The sequence below is a fragment of the Lycorma delicatula genome, chromosome 12, assembly GCF_047948215.1.
Source record: "Lycorma delicatula isolate Av1 chromosome 12, ASM4794821v1, whole genome shotgun sequence".
Classification (NCBI taxonomy): domain Eukaryota; kingdom Metazoa; phylum Arthropoda; class Insecta; order Hemiptera; family Fulgoridae; genus Lycorma; species Lycorma delicatula.
Window position 1 is genome coordinate 60616373 of NC_134466.1, and position 25161 is coordinate 60641533.

The 25161-nt window shown below is 34.2% G+C and overlaps 1 protein-coding gene across 1 annotated transcript; it reads left to right on the forward strand.

Annotated features, from left to right (window-relative positions):
* Positions 1 to 310: 310 nt before the first annotated feature.
* On the forward strand, positions 311 to 19066 carry LOC142332770 (uncharacterized). Its single transcript, XM_075379386.1, has 6 exons — positions 311 to 369; positions 698 to 847; positions 2327 to 2479; positions 7055 to 7204; positions 17043 to 17424; positions 17557 to 19066. Exons 2-6 carry the CDS (start codon positions 701 to 703, stop codon positions 18921 to 18923), a joined length of 2199 nt encoding a protein of 732 aa, XP_075235501.1. The 5' UTR covers positions 311 to 369; positions 698 to 700; the 3' UTR covers positions 18924 to 19066.
* Positions 19067 to 25161: the final 6095 nt, after the last annotated feature.

Below are 25161 nucleotides of genomic sequence, written 5' to 3' on the forward strand. Positions count from 1 at the left end.
ATGGTGGCATGGAATGTTGATAACCACTTTTATTAATAAGCTAATAAGTACATTCTTGCTTAAGCAGTAATGTTCATAACTATAGCGATTAATGTTTTCGACCAACGACTAATGTATAATTCTGTCTAAAATCAGTTTAATAATGTTGTTGTAAATAATATAATAATAATGTTAAATAGTTGACAACTACTAATTTTCAAAAATTGGTCGACTAATACATATTTGCATGTTGTTAAATTAATCGATTAATTTTAATAATCGAATGGTATGACAAATTTTAGTCGAACTATTCCCATGGTTGTACGTTAGCGTGTAAGATTATGTTTAAAGTTTTTACAGAGTGAAAAAAGTGTATATTATATACGTCTCGTAAGTATATTTATATAAATAAATATCAAAAATATATAATAAAAATAATAACGTATTAAATAATAATAGAAACCTAAAATTAAATATATAGTAATAGGACTAATATTAGTATTGTTTATCCCGCGATTGTTTGATATAATAGTTAGCTCCAAGCTTTTCACTTCATCAGTTGTTACATTTCAGTAATTTATCATTAACTACACTATTTAACTATTATTTAATATTAGTATATTTATTATTATTATTTAAACCACGTGGTTTCATTAACCACGTTATTTTAAGTTCCAGTATTATAATAAAATATTATTATCATATATTTTTTTTGCAGAGTATGGATGCACAAACTTGTAAATCATTTTTGGAAGAAGATCCATTTTCCTTGCCTGTTAAAAAAGAAAACGTGCATGAAACAGAGCAGACAGAATATTTGTTTGTACCTCCTGCCAAGACAGATGATGAAGAAACAATATTTAAACAAGTAAGCCATTTTCTATTTTATGTTGATGTAAATTATAAATATAAGACCTAGTTATTGTAAGAATTCTCAATTTTTTATTCATCAGGATATATTTATTTACTGTTTATGGCCCTCATATGGTTTAGCATTCATGTCTGATATGAGATATTTTGATTTATAATATAAAAAAAAGTTATTAACAAAGTGTAGGGAGATAAATAGCTATGATAAACAGATTGTTCTTAACATTTTAAGGTAGATAAACATTTTGACGACAGTACATAACAAAGAAAGTACAGTGAGCCTCATGTTGTAAACAAAGCTGCATAAACATTATTCTTTCTAGACCCAGATTCAATGTAGTTTACAAAAACTTTACATAACTATCCTTGGTTTGGTGAAACATGTTCAGTTATAAGAAGGTTTATTATACTTTTTGATAATCTTCAGTCTAGGTCACTGCATAATTATTTTCAATCAAGACTGATTGTTTATATATGTTTCCAGCAGTGACATTATTTTATACAAAACCATTTAGATTGCGTTTAGGTGCAAACATTTTTCTATTGGTTGAAAGCTAAATGCCAATACCTAAAATATACGTGTGTTCCAGTGTTATCAAGTCTGATTATATATTGAAAGATGCCAGTTGCAAACTTCGAGGGCAGTTCAGGAAGTAGCTTACATTATTTAATAAAAAAAAAATAGTTATCTATTTTGAAAGGGACAATCTTAAAATTTTTCTATATAGTCACCATTTAAATTGCACTTATCATAACGATGCACGAGTTTTACAAATCCTTCTCTGTAGAAATCTGCCCCCTTAGATTTTTGGCACCTATCTTGCCCAAAACTTGTGATAAGCAAGCTTCCCCAATACAATTGCTTGCAGTAGATTTTTGTGAAATTTGGGGGAAATGAAGCGAGAGTTCCGTAATCAAAATGCGCCGATTTTCACAAATTTTATCGTTGATTATCATTGTCCGTTCATCAGTCACAAGACTCGGCCAACCACTGAGATCGGCCTTCTTGATAAATATTGGTGGGGTGATTTTTAAACTGAATGCACCACTGCCTCATTCCACCATCACTCATTATTCCATCTCTGTACCCCTCATAAAGTTGCCGATGAATTTTAACTGGTTTGAGGTTTTTTGCCAGTAAAAACCTAATCACTGAACACACTTCACAACTTGTGGGATTTTCTGCTGTAGCGCACTTTTCAATAATTCACAACAAATACTGTAGGAAAGTCATAGTCCATAAGGCTATGACAACTTGGTGTATACTAAGTGTAGAAAGGTTTTGACACCAATGGGAGCTCTATCCCCATAATCTCCATGCTAGACGCAAACGTAAGTTACTTTTTGGACTGCCCTCATTGTTACCTCCAAGCTCTTGACTTCGTCAGATGTTACATTTCAGTCATATTTCGTTAACCGCACTTATTTTAAGTTCCACTATTATAATAAAATATTATTACCTTATATTTTTTTGCAGATTATGGATGCACAAACTGGTAATTCAATTTTGGAAGAAGTTCCATTTTCCTTGCCTATTAAAATAGAAAACACGCATGAAACAGAGCAAAAAAAATATTTGTTTGTAACTCTTTCCAAGACAAGTGATGATGGACAGACAGTATTTAAACAAGTAAGCTATTTTGTCTTTTATGTTGGTTTAAGTTATAAATATAAGATCTAGTTATTATATGAATTCTCAACTTTTTATTCATAAGGATTCATTTATTTACTGTTTACGGCACCCATATCGTTCAGTAATTGTGTCAGACACAAGATATTTTGATCCAACATTGTTTACGAAAAGAGTACAAAACTATCCTTGCTTTTGTGGAGCATGTTCAGTTACTAAATGGTTTATTATAGTTTTTGATAATCCTCATTCTAGGTCTCTGTATTTTTCTTTTCAAACAACGTTGATATGTTTTCAGCAGTGGCATTGTCTTATACAAAACCATTTAGATTGTGCTTAGGTGGAAACATTTTTTTGTAGATCGATTTATAAATGCCAATGCCTATAATATCTTTGTATTCCATTGCTATCAAGTCTGATCATATACTGAATGATGCCACTTGCAAACCACGAGGGCAGTTCGGGAAGTAGCTTATGTTCTTTAATAAAATACCAACCAAATGAAAAAAAAGAAATATTATCTTTTTGAAAGAGATAATCTAACTATTTTTCTACGTAGTCGCCATTTAAATTGAGGCTTTTATTATAACAATGCATGAGCTTTCCAAATCCTTCTCAGTAGAAATCTGCTGCCTTAGATTTTTGGCACTTATCTTGCCCAAAAGTTATGATAAGCAAGCTTTCCAGATACAATTAATTGCAGTAGACTTTTGTGAAAATTGAGGTAAATAAAGGGACAGTTCTGTAATCGTAATGCAGTGATTTTCACAAATTTTATCAGTGATTACCTTTGTCAGTTCATCAGTCACAAGGCTCGGCTGACCACTGAGGTCCTTATCATGAATATTGGTGCGATCATTTTTTAATGCACCACTGCCTCACTCCATCATCCCTCATTATTCCATTTCTGTACATCTCACAAAGTCGATGAATTTTAATTAGTTTCAGGTTTTTTGCTAGTTAAAACCTAATTACTTAATGCACCTCACAACTTGCAGGATTTTCTACTGAAGCACTTATTTCAATAATACACAACGAACAAAGTAAGAAAAATCATAGTCCACAAGGTTACAACACCTTGATGCGTACTAAGTGTAGAAATGTTTTGACGCCAAGAAGATGGCTCTATCCCTAACATCTCCTTGATAGGCTCAAATGTAAGTTACTTTCTGGATCACCATTGTAATAATGAATGGAGGCCCTTTTAAACTTATGAGGCTTTTTCCCTTCCTTTACTTTGGAAATAGTACGGACTTTTTTCCCCTTGAATAATTGTATAGAAGTTAATAGGTTGAGAGTTAAGTTAAGAGTAGCAGATAATTCAGACTGTGATGTATGATTATGAACACCCCTGTAGCACAGTAGGAATACTTATATACTTTCCTTTCACGTGCTGTCATCTTTTGACACCCTCAGTAACCAATATATGAAATCTATAATATCTATTATAATCTTAGATGGTGTTTGTTAGTGATTAAGATTATTTTTTACAGTTTCTACAGAGTGAGATAAGTGTGCATTATTGCCATGTTTTAAGTATATTAATATATTTAAAAATAATAATATAGTAATTTCTAAAATATCCCATTTAATCATTAATCATATTTGAGGAGCTAGGAGCTAAGTAAACCTTATGTATTTTTTTATAAAATAATGGAATCTCATCTGCTACATAGTCAGACTCACCCTGTTAGCAAACAGGAAATTGGTCATGAACAACAGACAGATATTCAGAATGATTCTGAAAGCGAAATACGGGGGATATTCAATAAGTAAAGAGATAAATTGATGTAGAAGTGGAACAGTTTGTAGGAGGAGTTTTGTATTTTCATTACTTTAGGTTGGCATCACTGGGATGATCTGAGAACAGGTGATGGATAAAAATCGTTTTGTTTATAACCTCAAAGTTGCATTTAACAATGGTGTGCCCACTTAAAGTTTCCACATTAGTTAAAGAATGTTCAGTGATCTGTTTTTTGCTTTCAGAAGGTGTAAGTTTTTTCTTGAATAATTTTACAGTATGGTGAAAGTTGTATGAACCGCGGATACTTTTGTAAGTGGGTAGAACAGTTAAAAAATGGTCGAACCTCAATGACTGAAGAGCAATGTCCTGGCCGGCCAGTTGAATTGTCAATTCCTTCACTTGAAACCTGCATTGATGACATTTTTCGTGAAGACTGGCATATTACAGTCGAACAAATAGAAAAAAAGTTACAGTAAGTGTTGGCACAGTTCATAATGTTTTCAGTAACAAGCTCATTTACAGCAAAACAAGTGCAAGGTGGATCCTGAAGAAGTTAACGCAACAAGGAAACAAGACTCAAAGTGTGTGCTGATTTGAAGAAATGTTATGAAAGGGAAGGTGATTTTTTTCTTAACAAGATTTTAACGTGTAATGAAACTTGAGTTCACAATTTTGTACCAGAGTCTAAAAAACAAAGCATGGAATGGAAGTATATCAGCTCACTTGTCCGAAAGAAATTCAAAATGCAAGCATCAGTGGGAAAAGTCATATTGACCGTCTTTTGGCATGCGCAAGCCGTCTTATGTGATTATTTGCAAAATAAGCGTACAATAAACAGTACAATACTCAGACACGCTGATGAAAAATGTAAAGCCAACAATGAGAGAAAACATCGCGGATCTCAAAGAAAAGGCGGATATTGGTACACGACAATGCTCGACGTCACACCGCATAGCTGACCCAAGAAACCATTGGAAAGATGGGTCGGGAAATACTACCACATCCTTCCTATAGTCCTGACTTGACTTGGATTTTCATTTGTTTGTTACTCTCAAGGAGGAAAAACATTCACTATCAATGATGAGGAAACATCAAAGTCTATATACCCAGTGAATATGTTTCGTTTGCCAAAAATTGTATCTTTTTAGGTAATAAAAAACAATGACCTCTACTGGTATTGCCCAATCATGTGTATTTTTTGAGATTTAGAAACTCATTGATCATTTTGCCTCTGGTTTTCATGTGGTGTTTGTTACAAACATAGACTATTTTTATAGTAACTCATTTTCATACATAACTGACACAGGCTGCTGCTTTGGAACACACTTTGATCCATAACATGTCTTAAATTATCTTTGACATTATAGGAGGGCTGTCCAGAAAGTAACTTACGTTTTGAAATAAAAAACCAACTAAGTAAAAAAAAAATTATTATATACATTTTAAAGGAACAATCTTCAATCTTAAATTGTTTTTCTACATAGTAGCCATTTAAATTGAGGCACTTAATTAAAGTGCATCTAAATTGCACAAGCAATTCCTTAAGCACAAGCTTTTCAATTCCTTTCTGTAGAAATCTACAGCCTTAGATTTCAACCACTGGTTTACACTTGCATTAAGTTTTGCATCATTTTCAAAGCGCTTTGTTGCATTGCGAGCCAGGTCTTCATTGCTGGATAGATGTGGTAATCGCCCAGTGCCAGATCCAGACTGTACTGTGGGTGATCAAACACCACCCCTCGAAAACCATCCAAGAGGTATCTGGCACTTAGTCGTGTGTGGATGTGCGTTGTGAAACAACAACACTATGAGCTCAGTCTTCCTGATGCTTGTTTTGCATCGCTCTCCATAGATTTATCAATGTTTCACAATATCTTTCTGAGTTAATTGTGTTGCCATTTTCAAGGAAATCAACGGAAGCACTCCCTCAGCGGCCCAAAACATAGTTGCCATAATCTTTATAGCTGACAATGGTTGAAAATATTTTACTGGTTTTCTGGGAGAACCAGTGTGACTCCATTCTATGGGCTGTCTTTTTGTTTCACAGTTGACATGCTTTACCCATGTCTCATTTTCTGTTACGACACGATCAAGCAGTGGATTACCATCCTCGTTGTAGGCTTCGAGGTAATTCAGCGATGCAGCAAGAAGCTAATTTGTTTGGTCTTTCAAGATTTTTGGCACCCATCTTGCACATAACTTGTGGTAGCCAAACTTCCCTGTTACAATTTCTTGCAGTAAACTTCGTGAAATTTGGGGGAAATGAGCAATAGTTTCGTAATCATAAAATAGTGATTTGCATGAGTTTTATAGTTGATTTTAATTGTTATTTTATCAGCCAAAAGGCTAGGCCGACCACTGCGGTTCTTATCATGAACATTGGTGTGACGATTTTTAAACTGAATGCACCACTGCCTCACTCCACTGTTATTCATTATTCCATCTCCATACACCTTACAAAGTTGCTGATGAATTTCAATTGCTTTGAGATTTTTTGCCAGTAAAATCCTGATAACTGAGCGCACCTCACACTCGCAGTATTTTCTATTGAAAAGTACATTTTAATAATTTACAATAAAAAAAGTAGAAAAATCACAGTTCACATGCTATGACATCTTGATGCGTTCTTGATGAGTATAAAAATGTTTTGACGCCAGGATGGTACCTCTATCCCCATCAATCTCCATGCTAGGGACAAATGTAAGTTACTTTTTGAACTGCTCTTATAGTTAGCTCCATGCTCTTGACTTTATCAGATGTTACATTTCAGTAATATTTAATTAACCACACTTATTTTAAGTCCCACTATTATAAAACAATATTTTTTGCAGGATATTGATGGACAGACTGGTAATTCATTTTTGGAAGAAGATCCATTATCCTTGCTCGTTAAAAAAGAAAACATGCATGAAACCGAGCAAAAAGTCAATTTGTTTGTACCTCTTGCAAAGATAGATGATGAGCAGACAATATTTAAACATGTAAGCTATTTTCTATTTTCTTTTGGTTTATGTTATAATTATAAGATCTAGTTATTGTAAGAATTCTCAATTTTTCTATTCATCATGATACTTTTATGTAGTGTTTATGGCCCACATATCATGTAGCATTCTTGTCTGACATGAGATATTTTATTTATAATATAAACAATATATTATATGGAGTATAGGGAGGTAAATAGCTATGATGAACAGATTGCCCCTAACACTTTATGGTAGGTAAACATTTTTTACAACAGTACATAACGCAAATATAGATGTTTTTGGGCTCTTGGATTGTGTATAGCATCGCAATAAATGAATGAATGCAGGCCATGTTTAAGTTATGAGGCTTTTTCATTGCTTTCAGGCTGAGAACTACCGACTTTTTCCCCTTGAATAATAGTTTTAATAGGTTGATAGATACAAAAACATAAAAGAAGAGTAGAAGGAAATTCTTAAGTTCTGATAGACCGGATAATGAATACAATTCAGTGGTATTCATTTTTTAATTGATGTCCACAATGTTGAACTATTTTTTACATGCCATAAAGGATGTGTTATATCTTTTTTCTCTATAATTTATTTGAAGTTTTAAGTTAATTTTTTTTTCTACAGTCATTTGACTTGTTTTTTGCAGCTCTCCAATATTCCCTATGGAGTACCAGTCGTTTCATTTTGTTATAACCCCTACAACGCACTTCCCCAACAACTTGGTTTTGATATTCCAACTGTTGCTTCCTGCACAATTTTTCCCATGTACCTGCCCCTCCAATATCAAAGCTACTATTCCAGGATGCTGTAATATGTGGTCTGTAAGTCTGTCACTATCCAACCATTTGATTTTTATCATGCTATAGCACCACATTTCAAAAGCTTCTCATCTTTTCTCCTCAAGTACTTTGATTGTCCAAGTTTCACTTGCATATAAAGTTATGCTCCATGCATATACTTTCAAAAATGATTTCCTAATGTTTAAATTAATTTTTGATGTAAGCAAATTATATTTTTGACTGAAAGCTCGTTTGGCTTGTGCTATTTGTCAGTTATCACTGCTGCTTCATCCATCTTTTAGTAATTCTACTTCCCAAATAACAGAAGTCTTTTACCTCCATAATCTTTTCATATTTTTATACTCAGTGGTCCATTTACATTATTTCGACTATATTCCATTACTTTTCTTTTGTTCTTGCTTATTTACATGCAGTAGTTCTTCCGAAGGACTTCATTTATGCCATTCATTGCCTGTAATAAATCACTTTTACTCTCTGCTAGAATTACTATATCATCAGCAGATAGTAGCATCTTTATCTTTACACCTTGTACTGTTACTCCGGATCTAAATTGTTCTTTAACATCATTAACTGCTAGTTCTATGTAAAGACTAAAAAGTAACGGGGATATGGAACATCCTTGTCGGACTCCCTTTTTTATTACGGTTTTTTTCTTATGTTCTTCAATTATTACTGTTGCTGTTTGGTTCCTATAAATGTTAGCAATTAATCTTGTATCTCTGTATTTGAACCCTAATTTATTTAAATGCTGAACATTTTATTCCAGTGTACGTTATCGAATGTCTTTTCCAGGTATATAAATTCCAAGTATGTTGGTTTGTTTTTCTTTAATCTTCCTTCTACTATTAATCTGAGCTCTAAAATTGTTTCCCTTGTCCCTATACTATACCTGAAACCAAATTGATCCTTTCCTAATACTTCTATTCTTCTCTCAATTCTTCTAGTTAAGATTTTTGATACATGAGTAGTTAAGCTAATTGCTCTGTATAATTCACATTTATCTGCTCCTGCTTTCTTAGGTATCCTGACTATAACACTCTTTTTGAAGTCTGACGGAACTTCCCGTTTTTCGTAAATATTACACACCAGCTTGTATAATCTATCCATTTCTTCCTCACCTGCACGCGCAGTAATTCTGCAGTTATTCAGTCTATTCCAGGAGCCTTTCTGTCATTCAGATCTTTTAATGCGCTCTTAAATTCAGATTGTTTATCCCCTTTCATCCTCTTCGACTTTCTCTTCTTCCTCTAAAACACCATTTTCGATTTCATCTCTTCTGTATAATTCTTCAATATATTCCACTCGCCTATCGGCTTTTCCTTTCATACTATAAATCCGTGTACCATTTTTGTTTGACATATTATTAGATTTTAATTTATGTACCCCAAAATTTCTTGTTCATTACGAAAACCATTCCTGCCTGCACATTATTTGAAGCTCAGTTGATTATTGTAAAATCTCTAACCAAAAGTCGTTTTCTTGTTCCCTAGAATAACTATTGCTGGAATTACTATATCAGAAAATCGTAGCATCATTATCTTTTCACCTTGCACTGTTACTCCAGATCTAAATTGTTCTTTAACATCATTAACTGCTGGTTCTATTCAAAAATTAAAAGGTAACAGGGATAGGGAACATTTTTGTCCGACTTGTTTTTACTACTGCTTCTTTCTTATGCTCTTCGACTAATAATATTGCAGTTTGGTTTTCCTGTATAATTGTTATCAAATAATTTTCTATCTCTAAACTTGAATCCTAAATGTTTTAAAATGCTGATCATTTTATTTCAGTCTAAGTTATCAAATGTATTTTCTAAATCTACAAATGCCGTGTACATTGGTTTGTTTTTCTTTAATCTTTTTTCTATTATTAATCTGAGTGCTAAAATTGCTTCTCTCCCTTGTCCCTATAGTTTTCCTGAAATTTTCTGAAAACCTCCTGAGACGTCTTGGTCTTCTCGTAACACATTCTTCCACTCTCCTCTCACTTCTATATAGAATTCTATTTATGATTTTTGATGTGTGAGTAGTTAAGCTAATTGGTCTGTGTTCTTCACATTTATGTGCTCGTGCTTTCTTTGGTGTCATGACAATAACACTCTTTTTGAAATCTGACGGAACTTCCTCTTTTTCTTAAGTATCACACACGTTTTTATGATCTATCTATTGCTTCCTCACCAGCACTACGCAGTAATTCTGCAGGTATTCCGGCTATCCCAGGAGCCTTTCTGCGATTCATATCTTTTAATGCTCTCTTAAATTCAGATCTCCCCGTTCATCCTCTTTGACTTCCTCTTCTTCCTTGTTATCACCATTTTCTAATTCATTTCCTCTGTATAACTCTTCAATATATTTATTCCACCCACCTATTGACTTTTCCTTTCACATTATAAATCAGTGTATCATCTTTGTTTAACAAATTATTAGATTTTAATTTATGTACCACAAAATTTTCCTTAACTTTTCTGTATGCTCATCTATTTTACCACAATTATCATTTCTCTTTCCACTTCTGAACATTTTTCTTTAATCCAGTCTTCTTTCGTTAGTTTGCACTTCCTGGTAATAGTATTCTTTGCTTAACAATGATATAATCTATCTGATAGCTTGCAGTATCTGATCAGTCGTGGAAACAGCCTGGTGGCTTTTTCTAAGAGTATATTCTTCTATTATAATTATTAAACTGGGTGTTGGCAATTACTAAATTTTTCTTCACGGAAAACTCAATAACTCAGTCCCTTTCATTCATTTTGCCCAGCCCATATCCACCCACAATAGTAGGTCAATCAAATTAAATTTTAGTGCCAAAATTAACTTCCATTAGGTAAGACATGTGAAAAATAGGAAAACCTGTAGAAATGAATGAACTACTTTTCCAACCTCTTGTTCTTCAAAATCATTTTCAAAATAGCATTCAAAGTTGGAGAAAAACAATTTTTTTGTTTTAAAAAAAAACTAGACGTTTTGCAAAAAAGAGTTTTCAGTTCACAGACTAGCTGAGGACATCAAGCCAAAGTCTATCGTCCCCACATTAAATTCGGCACATCAACGTGCCGAATTTAATCAATATTGTACAGTGTTCAACATGATTTTGCTTACAGTGAAGAAAATGATCGCTGTGGAATAATTTTTATATTAAAGTAGAAGTATTTGAGTACAACGTGTGTATGTTTATCTGTACGTACTACTGACTAAACCAACACTATTGGCTGCCCACAACCTTCTGGTACCACTAACAAAGGATTTCATCAGGAGGGGGGATCACCCTCACACTCGGTCATATGCTACATCACACTGTGCCAACAGTCACCAACTTCACACACACTGCACAGCACAACCATGCACACACTAACACATAGCTTACAAACACATACCATTAATTTACCAAAGCCTTCATCAGACCCAGAGGTGGAGTCCCCCTCCAACCTCATCACACCCAGGTGAACCCTACAAGCTCAGGAAGCTCCCTAGGCACTCAGCTGGGGGCCTGTCTGTCCCCGTGCCTTCCATCACCTCACTCTGCGTGTCTCATCCTAGCTATTCAAGTCCTTCATCACTGCTCTAGAGAAATTAGTAATTGCCACGACCTCTGTTTTCTCCGAAGACATCCGCAGTTCAACCCTGCTCATCCAGTCTTTAATGATACCATATACGATGCTAACTTTTCCAGTCGCCTCTCTCTTCATAGCCGCATCAACACAATCACAATCACCACAATCACGAGGTCGTCAGCTAACCCCATAAGGGTGACCTGGCAGCATTGGGAGGTGGAATACCTTATCATATGCAATATTCCATAGGGTCGGCCAAGTACCGAGCCCTGAAGGACCCGCCCCTTTTTAGAGCATCCTCTATTAGTTTCCCCTCCACCTCGTTGATCAGTCTGCAACCAGACAAATAAGACTGCATCGGCCAATCAGATAATCCAGTACTGAGTTCTACCAAGGCACAGAGAATAGCAGCGTGTGTAATGCTATTAAAAGCATTCTGCACATCGACAGTTACTAGAACACACATACATCCTTCTTGCGGCCTGTTCCCCACGCTCTCGAATAATGCTGTCCGCCATCTGGCTAACAGCAGAGACAGCATCAAGGGGTTGACCTACCCCAGCGGAAGACAAATTGGCTTGCACAGAGGCCGTCCACAGCCCCAGCCAGTCTTCTCACCAGCATTCGCTCGAAAAATTTAGCCAGTGCATCGATCATAGCCAGAGGCCTATATGATGAAGTGTTTCCTTGTAATACGCATTATACACTTCTCTTAGGGACTCCAGGCGCCCAAGCCTTCTCTTGTCCCAATGGCACTTCTTCCGTCCACCAATACACAGCTTGCGGGGGAGTGTCCCATTACAGCCGTTAGTGAGGTACTCAACAAGACAGGCCATCTTCTCTTCGGCTTTCAAGAGTCAAACTTCTCCCCGAAGATCGATCACCCCAGCAAATGCCTCTGCATCCTTATTTCTGGTACTCCAGCTCTTTGTCGCAGATCATCGTACTCATCACATATCAATCTCCGCAATCACCGTAATAACAGCCCATTGATCACTAGCTGTGAATCCTTCCCATACCTTTGACTTCGGAACCATGCTAGCTAGATCAGGTGTAGCAAATGTGAGGTCGACCACAGATCCTGACTCTCCCCTCCTGAGGCTGTATGTGCCCTCGCAGTTATTAGACAAACTAACTCAAGCGCCGCCACCGCATCGTTCAGGGTGGTGCCACGAGCGTTGGTTTTCGTTGAAACCCAGGAGGCCGACCAGTTGTTAAAATCTCCCGCCAGCAGTGCAGGACGACAACAAACCACATCTCAAAAAATTGAGAACACCAGAATCTCTCCAGAATGATGTTGGGCCCTCTCCTAGTTTTCTTTGTTGTCCTTCTTCTTTTTAGGGCATGCAGTGCTATCTGTTCTGTACCCCTCTCCACCACAGTTGAAACATCAAGCCACCCTGTCTGTGTCCTCACAGTTCCTCGCAAGGTGGCAAGTCTCCAGGCATCTATATCACCGTTGTGGGAGCTCGATGTATTTCCACTCTGTAAGAGACTCTCTCAGCCCAATATTGACTCGTCCCTGCAGAGCAACAGCTGCAACGATGGTCGCCGGATGCCGCCACGCTGGTCTCCCCGTTTCCCGGCCTGACTGCCTATCCATAGATAATCTGACAATACCTACCCAGTGACCGCAACCAGCGCCTTGAAATTCTCACCCTGTTGGATGCCTTTCTCCAAATCATGAATCCGGAGAACGGCCATCCTCGTTTTCTTAGTGATAGACCCAACCTTTAAGATTGAAATCAGATTTTGCCTTAGAGTGCCAGACTTCTCTCTCCACCTTAATTTTAATTTCCATTCTGTCGTCTGCCTTCCTTACAGAAGAAATCACAGAAGTCGGCGGCATCATAATGTCTTTCCTGACCTACTTAATCTGGTCTGCATAGGTAGCCGCAGACTTTACTTTGATCATTCTCCCCTTTTTTCCTCTACTGGTTCATCGCGCCTCCATGCAGAAGGAAGACTTCCAGTCAGAGCGATTATGTGACATCTGTAGCAAGTCGACCTACACTCACACCCTAAAATCTTGCACGCATATACGGCTGTATCCTGCAAGTTGATGTCTGCCTGGAGAGGCCCAAGGTCCACAGTTCTTCTTGATTCTGGCGAATACATGTACTAGGCCCTGCTCAAGGTCCCTTCCATCATCAGAATCAACACATGCAATATGAAACATGTTGGAGACCGATGTTTCATCTGTTTCTGTGTCTCCCAACACGTCTTACCTCCAACATAGCCAGCACTACATTTCCAGCCCTAATAGGAGACTTACTAAGGAGCCAGGCCACCTGCGGGTGCCTGGTGGCCAGGGAATCCATTACCTTACTTTCTGCCAGAGCATTTATGTCGATAACTGCAACCATATTTAGGGCCCTGTGTCTCCGATCCAGAGCTCCTACCTGTGTGTTCCTGAAGGCCTTCTTAGGCCGTCCTTAATAAACTCAGTAACCTAGGGTGCAGGCACCGTGTTGTCCAGTGCATTCAGAATCGGACACCGAGTAACAACAAGCCTTTGAGTGGCCGCATCTGATGTGATTCTCTTTGTAGTGTCAACAGAGATATCATTTGCCGTTTTTCTAAGATCTGACAACATTTAGACAAGTAAGATATTTTCATTTACTATATAATGGCGTAAATAATATGTGGCAATTCTTGTTTAACATTAGATACTTTGATTAAAAAGAATGATGAAAACAGTATGTGGAGGAATGTAGCTGACATGATACTAGTTATAAGTCACTTTTGAAAACTCATGGCTTTTGAAATAGAATAAACATTCTGTGCCAGGTTTTATAAAAGGTTTCTCGTTTCTTTCTTCGTAGTCCCAAAATATAGTGTTGTTCATCACACAACAAACCTACTGAAATGCAGCTGATAGATTCTTACAAGTGAATTTATAATCTATTCACAGAATCCAGCTATGTGATGAAAATTGTTGTCCTTCCAAAAAACTACTTCGATGTATCTCTTATGGTGCTGTATATGTGTCACAGCAATAACAAATTGTTTACCTCCCAACAGACAGTGTGTTGCATTATTGCTGTTGAAACATCCATGAAACACAGAAATAAATAAATGTAAGATATATTACACTTCTTTATGCCAATCCTATTGGTCTTTGATAAGAGCCATGAGGCTACTTTTCCAGGATCTATACTTCATGTGTAGTTTGTAGTGTGAAATTTATGAGATTTCTGAGGGTTCCTAAGAATTTTTGATCTGGTTTTATGCCATTTCTCTAAGGTTTTCATTACTGATTGATTAGAATCTTTTTTTCATGTACATTGAATTATAACCGGTAATTATAATAAAATGACTATTCAGTATCGTAATATAAGAATTGCATAATATAAATCTGAAAATTATTGGATTGTATTGAAATGTCGCTACTTTTAAGGAAAACAAAATTTGACTTTTTGAAGCTGTAGAACGCATCAGCTTTCACAAAATATGGGAAACTTCTTAGAGTTTCCTTTCACAGAAATTTTAATTCATATTTAAATGGCTGTTTTAATTAAATTTGTGCTTAAATTGTTGGCAGTCCATAAATATTTTTTAGAAACTGTTGAAACCATTCCCAGTATTGAATTCACTTTCCACAGTCTCTGGACAATAACTTTTGAATCGCTTTATATGGGATGAAACGGAGCTTCTTATAAATTGCCTTGTTGAAGTTGTTTTTTGTGTTGAGCTAACCTTTGCACAGGTCTGTTGAAACTACTTCATATAGTTGATATGTTTTAGTTTTTTCTTCAAATACTGATGGTCTATCACTTCACTCATATATCTTTATTGATCCAATCTTCCAAAAGTCTTCAATTAGTGTTCTTACACTATATCGATTAGGAACCGGTGTACCTGGAAGACTAATAAAATACTATTCTTTTACTGTCTGATACTCTCCATGCTTATGAGGATGGATTAAATGAGAAATTTTCACTGTTCTGTGTGCACATGGAAAGACAGCCTCAGTCATTCAAAGACAATGAATAAACAGTGACAACAAAGAATCACTTCTTCTTATGTTAAGACACATCTTGTCTCAACATTGTGATTGGCTCATGGAAGCTAACTGCACGCAATACAGGATTACCAACCTTTGTGAAAGCATTACTCATAGTGCATAGAATAAAATTCTTCAGCCTATCATCATGTATATATAGGTGCGCAGTTACTTTTTGAATGCACTGGTTTATAAACATCCTGTTAGAGCTCATGCTTAGAATGATACATTTTCAGGTTAGATGGTAGCAATGAATTTACACTGACAAAATGTGATATTGCTAGATATTTTGTCTACAAAGATGCTAATCATATCACCAAAATAGCTGTGAAAGAAATGTCTGTGACTTTGTGTGAGCTATAGACTAAGAAAAATTCTTCATCCTTTAAAAATTTACTATAAAACTTAATCATCAATTCAGTGATTGGTTTGCCCTATTAACCAATTTTAGGGAACTTAGCAGTGAAATTTATAGAATTTATTTATGCTTTCATTACTACAAATTTGGTCAATATTGACTGATGAAGAAAAATAAGTAACTTCATAATCAAGTAATTTTCTCTAAATCATTTCTTGTAAAATTTCCATATCAGGTAATAAATACATGCCAAGTTGCTGCTGTTGTACTATTTTATCACGTTGTTTGGCCAAAACTGTGCATGAATTTTTTTGCCAAACCCTGACACAATGAACTGCAGCGTTGATGGAAACACAAATCCACAGATGAATCGAAATGATGTTCAGTAGGTAACACCAAATGTTTATTGTTAATGCTGCATGTTAATTAATTTTTTTATGTTTGAAACGATCTAAATCTTATTACTCATAGTAGGGTTCTCTTGAAATCAGAAAAACAGTTAAAAAGTTTTTAAATAAGACATCTAAAAGTAAAGTTTTTTATTTTTACCAAACGCTCAGCAATTATCATAAGTATACTTTTCTATTCTGTCACGAAATTAAGTTTAAACCTGGAACCAAAATTTATCAAATAAGAAATAATTTATAAATTATGCCTCAGCAAGTTATAAATTGCATTACATACTTCTGGTATGAATTTGAATATATGTGATTTAGAAACAAAACATTTCTCAAGAAACATGTAGCTCACTCCTGTTGATAAATACTAAACAATTATTTTAAGTTTCATTGCAGCTGACATTGCTTTTCTTATGGCACCCATTTTTTGTGTATCAGAATTGATTAAAAATTTATATATTTTTGATCTTCAGTATGTTATTCTTTCATTATTCACTTGGCCAAATTCTTAATTCTTTTTTTTTAAATTTTCTTTTTTTTATTTGTCATTATAAAATTGTCAGTTAAGAAATTTTTATTTTTGCTCCGTACAAACAAACATATTGTGCTTGGTTAAATATGAAGATGAGATATTTATTATTAAAGTATAAGTTGTCAATTGGTAGTTGGAATTGTTAAAATTAAGAAAAGTTTTCTGATTGATTTTTTAATTAAAAATTATTGTAATTTTTTTAGGATAATGAAAAAACTATTGGTGATATGGAGGAAAGAAATACTGAAAGTATTTTACTGACATCAAAATGTGTGGTTTGTAATAAAATAAAAAATAACTGTACATGTGATAATGTTGTTAGTAAAGAATATGATCATTTAAACAGTTTTGCTTTTAAAGAAAAATGCTTGCAAATTACTAATAAAACAGATGAAGAAATGAACATCATAACTTCTCATCATCCTATTCACAGATGTACTTTTTGTCAGGAGTCTTTCACTCGAAGAAGTACCTTAGAGTCACACTTATCTATTCATGTACTCAAAAAAAACTTAACACATAATTTTTGTAAAAAAACTTTTTACAAAAGCAGTAATTTAAAGACACATCTCTCTATTCATACTGGTGAGAAGAAATTCACTTGTCATTTTTGTAAAAAAACATTTACTCGCCTCAGTACTTTAAAAACACATCTCGCTATTCATACTGGTGAGAAGAAATTCACTTGTCATTTTTGTAAAAAAACATTTACTCGCCTCAGTACTTTAAAAACACATCTCGCTATTCATACTGGTGAGAAGAAATTTACTTGTAATTTTTGTAAAAAAACATTTAATCAAAGCGGTAATTTAAAAACACATCTCGCTATTCATACTGGTGAGAAGAAATTCACTTGTAATTTATGTAAAAAAACATTTAATCAAAGCAGTAGTTTAAAAACACATCTCTCTATTCATACTGGTGAGAAAAAATTCACTTGTAATTTTTGTAAAAAAACATTTAATCAAAGCGGTAATTTAAAAACACATCTCTCTATTCATACTGGTGAGAAAAAATACACTTGTAATTTTTGTAAAAAAACATTTAGTCGCCTCAGTACTTTAAAAACACATCTCGCTATTCATACTGGTGAGAAGAAATTTACTTGTAATTTTTGTAAAAAAACATTTACTCACTTCGGTACTTTAAAAACACATCTCGCTATTCATACTGGTGAGAAGAAATTCACTTGTGATTTTTGTAAGAAAACATTTAGTCTAAAATGTAATTTACAAACACATATCTCTATCCATACTGGTGAGAAGAAATTCACTTGTAATTTTTGTAAAAAAACATTTAATCAAAGCGGTAGTTTAAAAAGACATCTCGCTATTCATACTGGTGAGAAGAAATTTACTTGTGATTTTTGTAAGATAACATTTCGTCTAAAATGTAATTTACAAACACATCTCGCTATTCATACTGGTGAGAAGAAATTCACTTGTCATTTTTGTAAAAAAACATTTACTCGCCTCAGTACTTTAAAAACACATCTCGCTATTCATACTGGTGAGGAGAAATTCACTTGTCATTTTTGTAAAAAAACATTTACTCGCCTCAGTACTTTAAAAACACATCTCCCTATTCATACTGGTGAGAAGAAATTCACTTGTAATTTTTGTAAGAAAACATTTCGTCTAAAATGTAGTTTAAAAACACATCTCTCTATTCATACTGGTGAGAAGAACTTCACTTGTCATTTTTGTAAAAAAACATTTACTTGCCTCAGTACTTTAAAAACACATCTCGCTATTCATACTGGTGAGAAGAAATTCACTTGTAATTTTTGTAAAAAAACATTTAATCAACGCGGTAATTTAAAAACACATCTCTCTATTCATACTGGTGAGAAAAAATTCACTTGTAATTTTTGTAAAAAAACCTTTAATCTAAGCAGTAGGTTAAAAACACATCTCTGTATTCATACTGGTGAGAAGAAATACACTTGTAATTTTTGTAAAAAAACATTTAATCAAAGCGGTAGTTTAAAAAGACATCTCGCTATTCATACTGGTGAGAAAAATGTTGCATGTAATTTTTATCTAAAAAGTTTACATGCAAGTCAAATTAAGTTGACAGAGTGATATAAATTTTCTTTATTTGTAGTTTGTTGCTTTTTTTTTACATTATTGTATACACTATTCAAAACAAATTAATTTATAAACAAGATCATTCAGAATCATTTATCATTTATGTAATGTATGTACAATTCATTAATAAAGTTTTGTAGTAGCTTATATTTTACATGATTAATATTTCCTTTATATCAGGTTGTCTAAAAAGTATTGAGCCTTTGGAGGCCAAAATTGAGAATACATGTATTGCTATTGAAAAATAACATTTTGAGACAACGTGCACAATTTTTTTCGATTAGGTTCTGCCATTTTTCCATCAACACCATATACCCTGAGCTATAAACGTCTGTGGTTTCTGTTCATAAAACACACGGTTTTCACAGGCCTTCTTTAAAACTAATTTAACACCGTTCAGGGAGTTGTTGCATGGATTCAAACAATGATATGCTGATTGTGCTAGGTCTAGGCTATATAATGAATGCATCAAACCTCTCAGTCAAGTTATCTCAGTTGCTGACTGGTCGTTAAAGATGTATGCAGTCTGGCAGTATGCATTTTGGCAGTCTGGCGCGGTGTATGGCATCCTTTCTGTTGACCAATTTAGGTTGTTTCTTTTGAATTGCTCGCACCTAGCTTTGCATGATTGCACCAAACGTGCTAATTGTCGACAGTACATGCCTGAATCTATCATAGTTTGTCAGATCATGTGCCACCCAAACGTCTAGCTTGTTTTGTAGCTAGCTTTCTCCGATGGTTTAACAATGTTTGGTGATGGGTATTAGGTCACTAGCAATGTCATGTAGGTTTGCATGCTTAGACTTAGCCAAAATATCATTCACTTTCTCTGTTTTGGTCATCCACTGCTAGCAGCATCTTGGACATCAGAATTCCCAAAACAAAAACGACTGAACAATCTTTTGGCTGTTGCACAGCCAGTTCAAAAACAAAGATTATTCAGTTGTTGCTAATATTCCAAGTATTCAGTATGTTGATAACACAGATAATTATATTAATATATTTATTAATTGTAGAAAAAATGTATCGATTAAACATTATCCTCTACCATTATTGCAAAATTATGAATATAAAAACATATTTATTTATATATACAATACAAACAATTTATTTATTCGGTGTACTAATATTGGGTTACTGTTTTCATAACTCCTGTATTTATGTTATAATTAGATTAATCTAATGTCTAGTCTGATGTTAAGTTACTTACAACCGCGATAAATTATGTTGATAATTTATTTAATACACTGCCTCCCGTCAAAAATCGGGAGGAGTATTATATAATGGTATATTTTTTCAACAATGTAAATGAAATTACCGCCAATATATTACAAGTAATAACACGATTAGAAATTACAAATAAGTTATATACAATGTATAATATAAGTGTGAAATACAAATATTTAAATAAAATTTTGAGTGTTCATACAATATTTATGAGTATGTTGACATACATATAAAAATATAAATAAAATGAAATTACAATTACTTCGGAAACATTTAAATCGACCACTTGAGATTGTTAACATGCTTAAATTATGCAGATCTCAGACCTCTGTCCATGATGACGAATCATAATCGGATGGTTTGAAAGAATTTGTTTGCGGTAGTGGTAGTCATCATTAAAAGCAACGTAGTTCTGTTTGTTTGAATGTTTTGATTGTGGCCTTACATCTTGATTAGGATTATGTTTATTATTACTATCGCTATTATTATCGTTTGAATTTACTATTTTGATAATCAGGATTCTGTTGTCCTTGTAAATAAGGTAACGCGTTTAAATTTATATTAATGTTAAGATTAGTTTTTGGTACAAGCATTATCTTCGATGAGAATTGACGGTTTTCGGTGGCATCCATAGGTCCTTTGTAATAGCAAATGGTTCTTTTTTGTTTAGAGGTTATAAAAGAGTCTTCCCTTTTCAGATACCGTTTACGAATATGTTCCGATTTAGAAATATTCTCTTGACCCCTGTCAAGAGATTGGACGTCTTTGTCCAATCCAACGTCACAGAACAGTGTTCTCAAAGTAGGCGCACACATCTGAATGAAAGCGTGTAGGGCACAGTCTTATTGAATTATAGATGAATCGTCATTTAACAAAGCCCTAAAGGATTGTAAAATTTAATTTGTCCGGAATCTCCAATTAAGCCTGACCAGTAACTGTACCTTGAAAGAAACGGTCCGCTCAGTCCTCTTAATGATAGTCGACATCAGACATTGAGTCCTGAAGATTCAAGTCAAGTAGACGGTTCAGTTCCGTATTTCCACATCCATTGTCATCATACGTCGTACGTTACAGATATTTTCATATGTCCAATATCAGTTAACAATCTTATTTTCTTGTCTCGAATGACAGTCGTGTTTTCACCATCGCTAAACTTTCTCAACTGATTACATCTCATCGCATTGATTAACTATTCGTGACCCAGATATTGGTTTTTGTAAAAAGAAAACAAAAAATGAAATCCATCACCTGAAAAATAAATTGTATAGCCTTTTCCAAAATGATTGGCAAGAGTGGGGATTCATATGAAAAAATAAGAAAACGGAGACAAAGTGAGACAAGTACGAACACTGACTGTTAGAATTGTATCAATCTTTTTTATGTCGACGGGAAAAATACAAGCCACTGCAACAAATTTTTGAACATTTATTGGAAGACAGTCTTTGATAATTTTTGGAAACTCTAATGGGTATAAAACGAAGTTTCAATATTGCCATCTGCAACCCTTACTAACTCAAAAAAGAAAATCCAAAAAATATCCTTCAAGACGTTACAAAACATTTACATACTAATTAATATATTCTGTTTGATTTGGTGAACGAGATTATCAGGCCGGGAGCCACGCTATCACGGTTAGGTAATGGACGGATGTTATACCGAATGAAAACACCAAAAGACTCAAACAGTCAGAATGTAAAATTTGTAAATCCTTTACAGTGTAGTTGGTGTACAGAGATACCATTAAGTGTGGACACCAGAGGACTTCAAGTTTGACGGTGAATTTAGTAGGCAAGAACCCAATAATTTTACCAAGAATCTTGAAAAAAAATCAATTTTCGGTCTGTAAACTGTCTGCACGTTCACTATGTAAACTTAAGTGTTTATTTCATCCATAGTTGATTAATTCATTCATCTCGCCCTCAGCGTTAGGGAATTGTTCCTTTTCTTTTGTTTCATGTCAATTACAGTTGCCCGACTGAAGAGGCCTGTACTTTCCCTTGTGCTGCCTTTTCAGGGATCACAAATGTTTCTAAGGTTACAGTCTGTAATTATTTACAACTGGAAATACGAAAGGCAGACTAAAGAAGAACGAAGAATTAACTACATCCCATGAAGTCGAATCAGGTCCAGCCGTGACCGGGACTCGACCGATGCAAGTAGAAGAAAATGGCGAGAGTAAAGAACAGCCTAAGGATGTTAGTTAATTCACAACCAATCGACATTCCTCTGCCATAGAATTTCGGCTTACTGTTAGGATGCGCGACGCCCTCTGAAGAAGGGAGTACAATGAATGCTTCAATGACTAGCAACCCATTTTCATTTATATCTCGCTAAAAACGGTTCCTTTGCTTGAAATACTTTGGATTGACTTGGTGATTTACTGTACAGCCTTACAAAATTATCTATTTGATGTAATAATATCAACATTCTAATACAAATACTGAACAATTGTAAAATTTTTCAGGCGGTAGAGACTACATAATTTATTTCATTTCGAAACGGATAACATTTTTTTCTAATGAAAATCTAATCGTGATGTGTTCTACATTTACTGTGAAACCAACATAGAAATTGTTTTACTGGGTAATAATTAAATTAAAAATGTTATACATGTTAATAGATGAAGGCGCCAGAGTGATACGTGTGATAGTAATTGGTAATTAATTTAACCAGCTTATTCATTCTACAATTTTCAATTTATTCAATATTTATTTATTATTCTAAATTCAAGTTCCTGTCATTCTGGATAATTAGAGAAGTGACTTAAAGAAATGTTAATCAATGCTAAAGTAAAGTTTCAACAATCCAGAATAATTTTAAAAACCCACCGGGTTGGTCTAATGGTGAACACGTCTTTCCAAATCAGCTGATTTGGAAGTCGAGAGTTCCAGCGTTCAAGTCCTAGTAAAGCCAGTTATTTTTACACGGATATGAATACTAGCTCGTGGATACATGTGTTCTTTGGTGGTTGGGTTTCAATTAACCACACATCTCAGGAATGGTCGAACTGAGAAAGTACAACACTACACTTCATTTACACTCATACATATCGTCCTCATTTCATCCTCTGAAGAATTATCTAAACGGTATCTTACCAGAGGCTAAACAGGAAAAAGAAAGAATAATTTTAAAATTCAATTAGTTGAGTGTTAGTTTAAAATCAGAGTAAATATAAAGAAGAGTTTTCATTATTACATTTATTATATCGTTAAAAAATAAAAATTAAATATTCTGCAGGGTTTTTATTAGACTGGTATCAGAAAGGTCTTTATTATTATTTTTTTTTTAAGATGAAGAAATAAGGTGCAAAAGTTATTCAATTCTAGGACGAAGTTATTCCTGAAAATTTAGTTTGTTAAATAGACAATACATGTAATACCTAATTGAAGCTGATGGTCTGTTCGATTAAAATATTAAATTAACTGAAGTATTAACCTCTAGACGTGAATAGTCCTCGTAATAGATTCATATCTGTGAACTTGATTACTACAGTATCGAAAAATTATCAGTTATGAAAGCGCTATTTAAATAGAATATAAAAATATAGGGATTGCTACGGTACAAAATGCATAATTTTTCTACCCTGTAGTAGAAAGATAGTTGAAATAATGCTTGCTTTGTCGGACAGGTATGAATGTTTTAAAAATAATCTGAATGATTTTCGTTTAATTAATCCGTTTTTTTCAGTCAGAATGATTGAAATCAAGTTTTGTAATAAACTATGTAAAGTGATGAATTACACAAAACAGTTAATTTTCTAGCTGCCAATAAATAAGTTGGCAGTACTGTCTGTTTATCTCGACTCAATCACTCCAACGATAATTTTTAATTTTACTTAGTTGATAATTTTTTATCTTGAATTCAGTAAAATGTTAATAAAAAAATTATGTTTAATTTCAAATATTTCTCGAAAAATGTGAATACACACTGAACAAATGACAGTCATACACAACTGAACTGATACATCACGATCAAAATTCAAAAATAAAGTTTCAGTTAATAAAACTTAGCTTTATTTATTTATTTTACTGAGTTTTTTTAATTATTTCATTTCAAGTACATTATTAATTTTTAAATAAGATAATATTATTAATAATAATGTGAATTTTTTCACCATTCCAAAACAACAGATGTCCAAAATGCTGTGGCAAGGTTCTCAGGCAACATTCCAGAAATGTTAACCAGCAGTGGGAAAACCGTGGAGTAATTGTGTGTAGGCAAAAGGGAACTGCAAGTACTTACAAGGAAATTACACTACAGCCGATTAAAGCCAAAATAAAAAAAAACCTCTGAAATCTAAAGGAAAGACTTAATAACGGGAAAAATATCCAAGTTTCCATTGTATTATAAACAAAAATGTACTCGTATAGTCTTAAAGCCTATATGGCAATTTAAACAAAAATTACAAAAAAAAGAAAACAGAACAAACAAAGCTGATCCCTTTATATTCAAACATATCTGTAAAGAAATGGACCAATCTATTCCAAAAAAACCTAATGTTACATTTGTTCTCACACATAGCAGACTCTGCGAGAGGCCACCGTGTTCGAGCACTATAGTATAGCATTTCAGAGATATCTGCCTACAGGATCCTATCCCCACAAGGTGTAAGGCCTCACGATGTCCTTGATGAACCACTGTGATTGACAAGATGAGAAATCGGATAATCCCAAACTATGCCCAGGGCCTCCCATCGACTGTTCTGCCCCTTTTTGGCGGTAGGCCCGAGCATGACACCGGAATAGTCAGAATGTGAGATTCTTACATACGTTCTGTTTGATTTGGTGAACGAGATTATCAGGCCGGGAGCCACGCTATCGCGGTTAGGTAATGGACGGATGTGATACCGAATGAAAACACCGAAAAGACTCCACACTCAGAATGTAAAATTTGTAAATCCTTTATATTGTAGATGGTGTACAGAGATACCATTAAGTGAGGACACTAGAGGACTTTAAGTTTGACGGTGAATTTAGTAGGTAAGATCCCAATACTTTACCAAGAA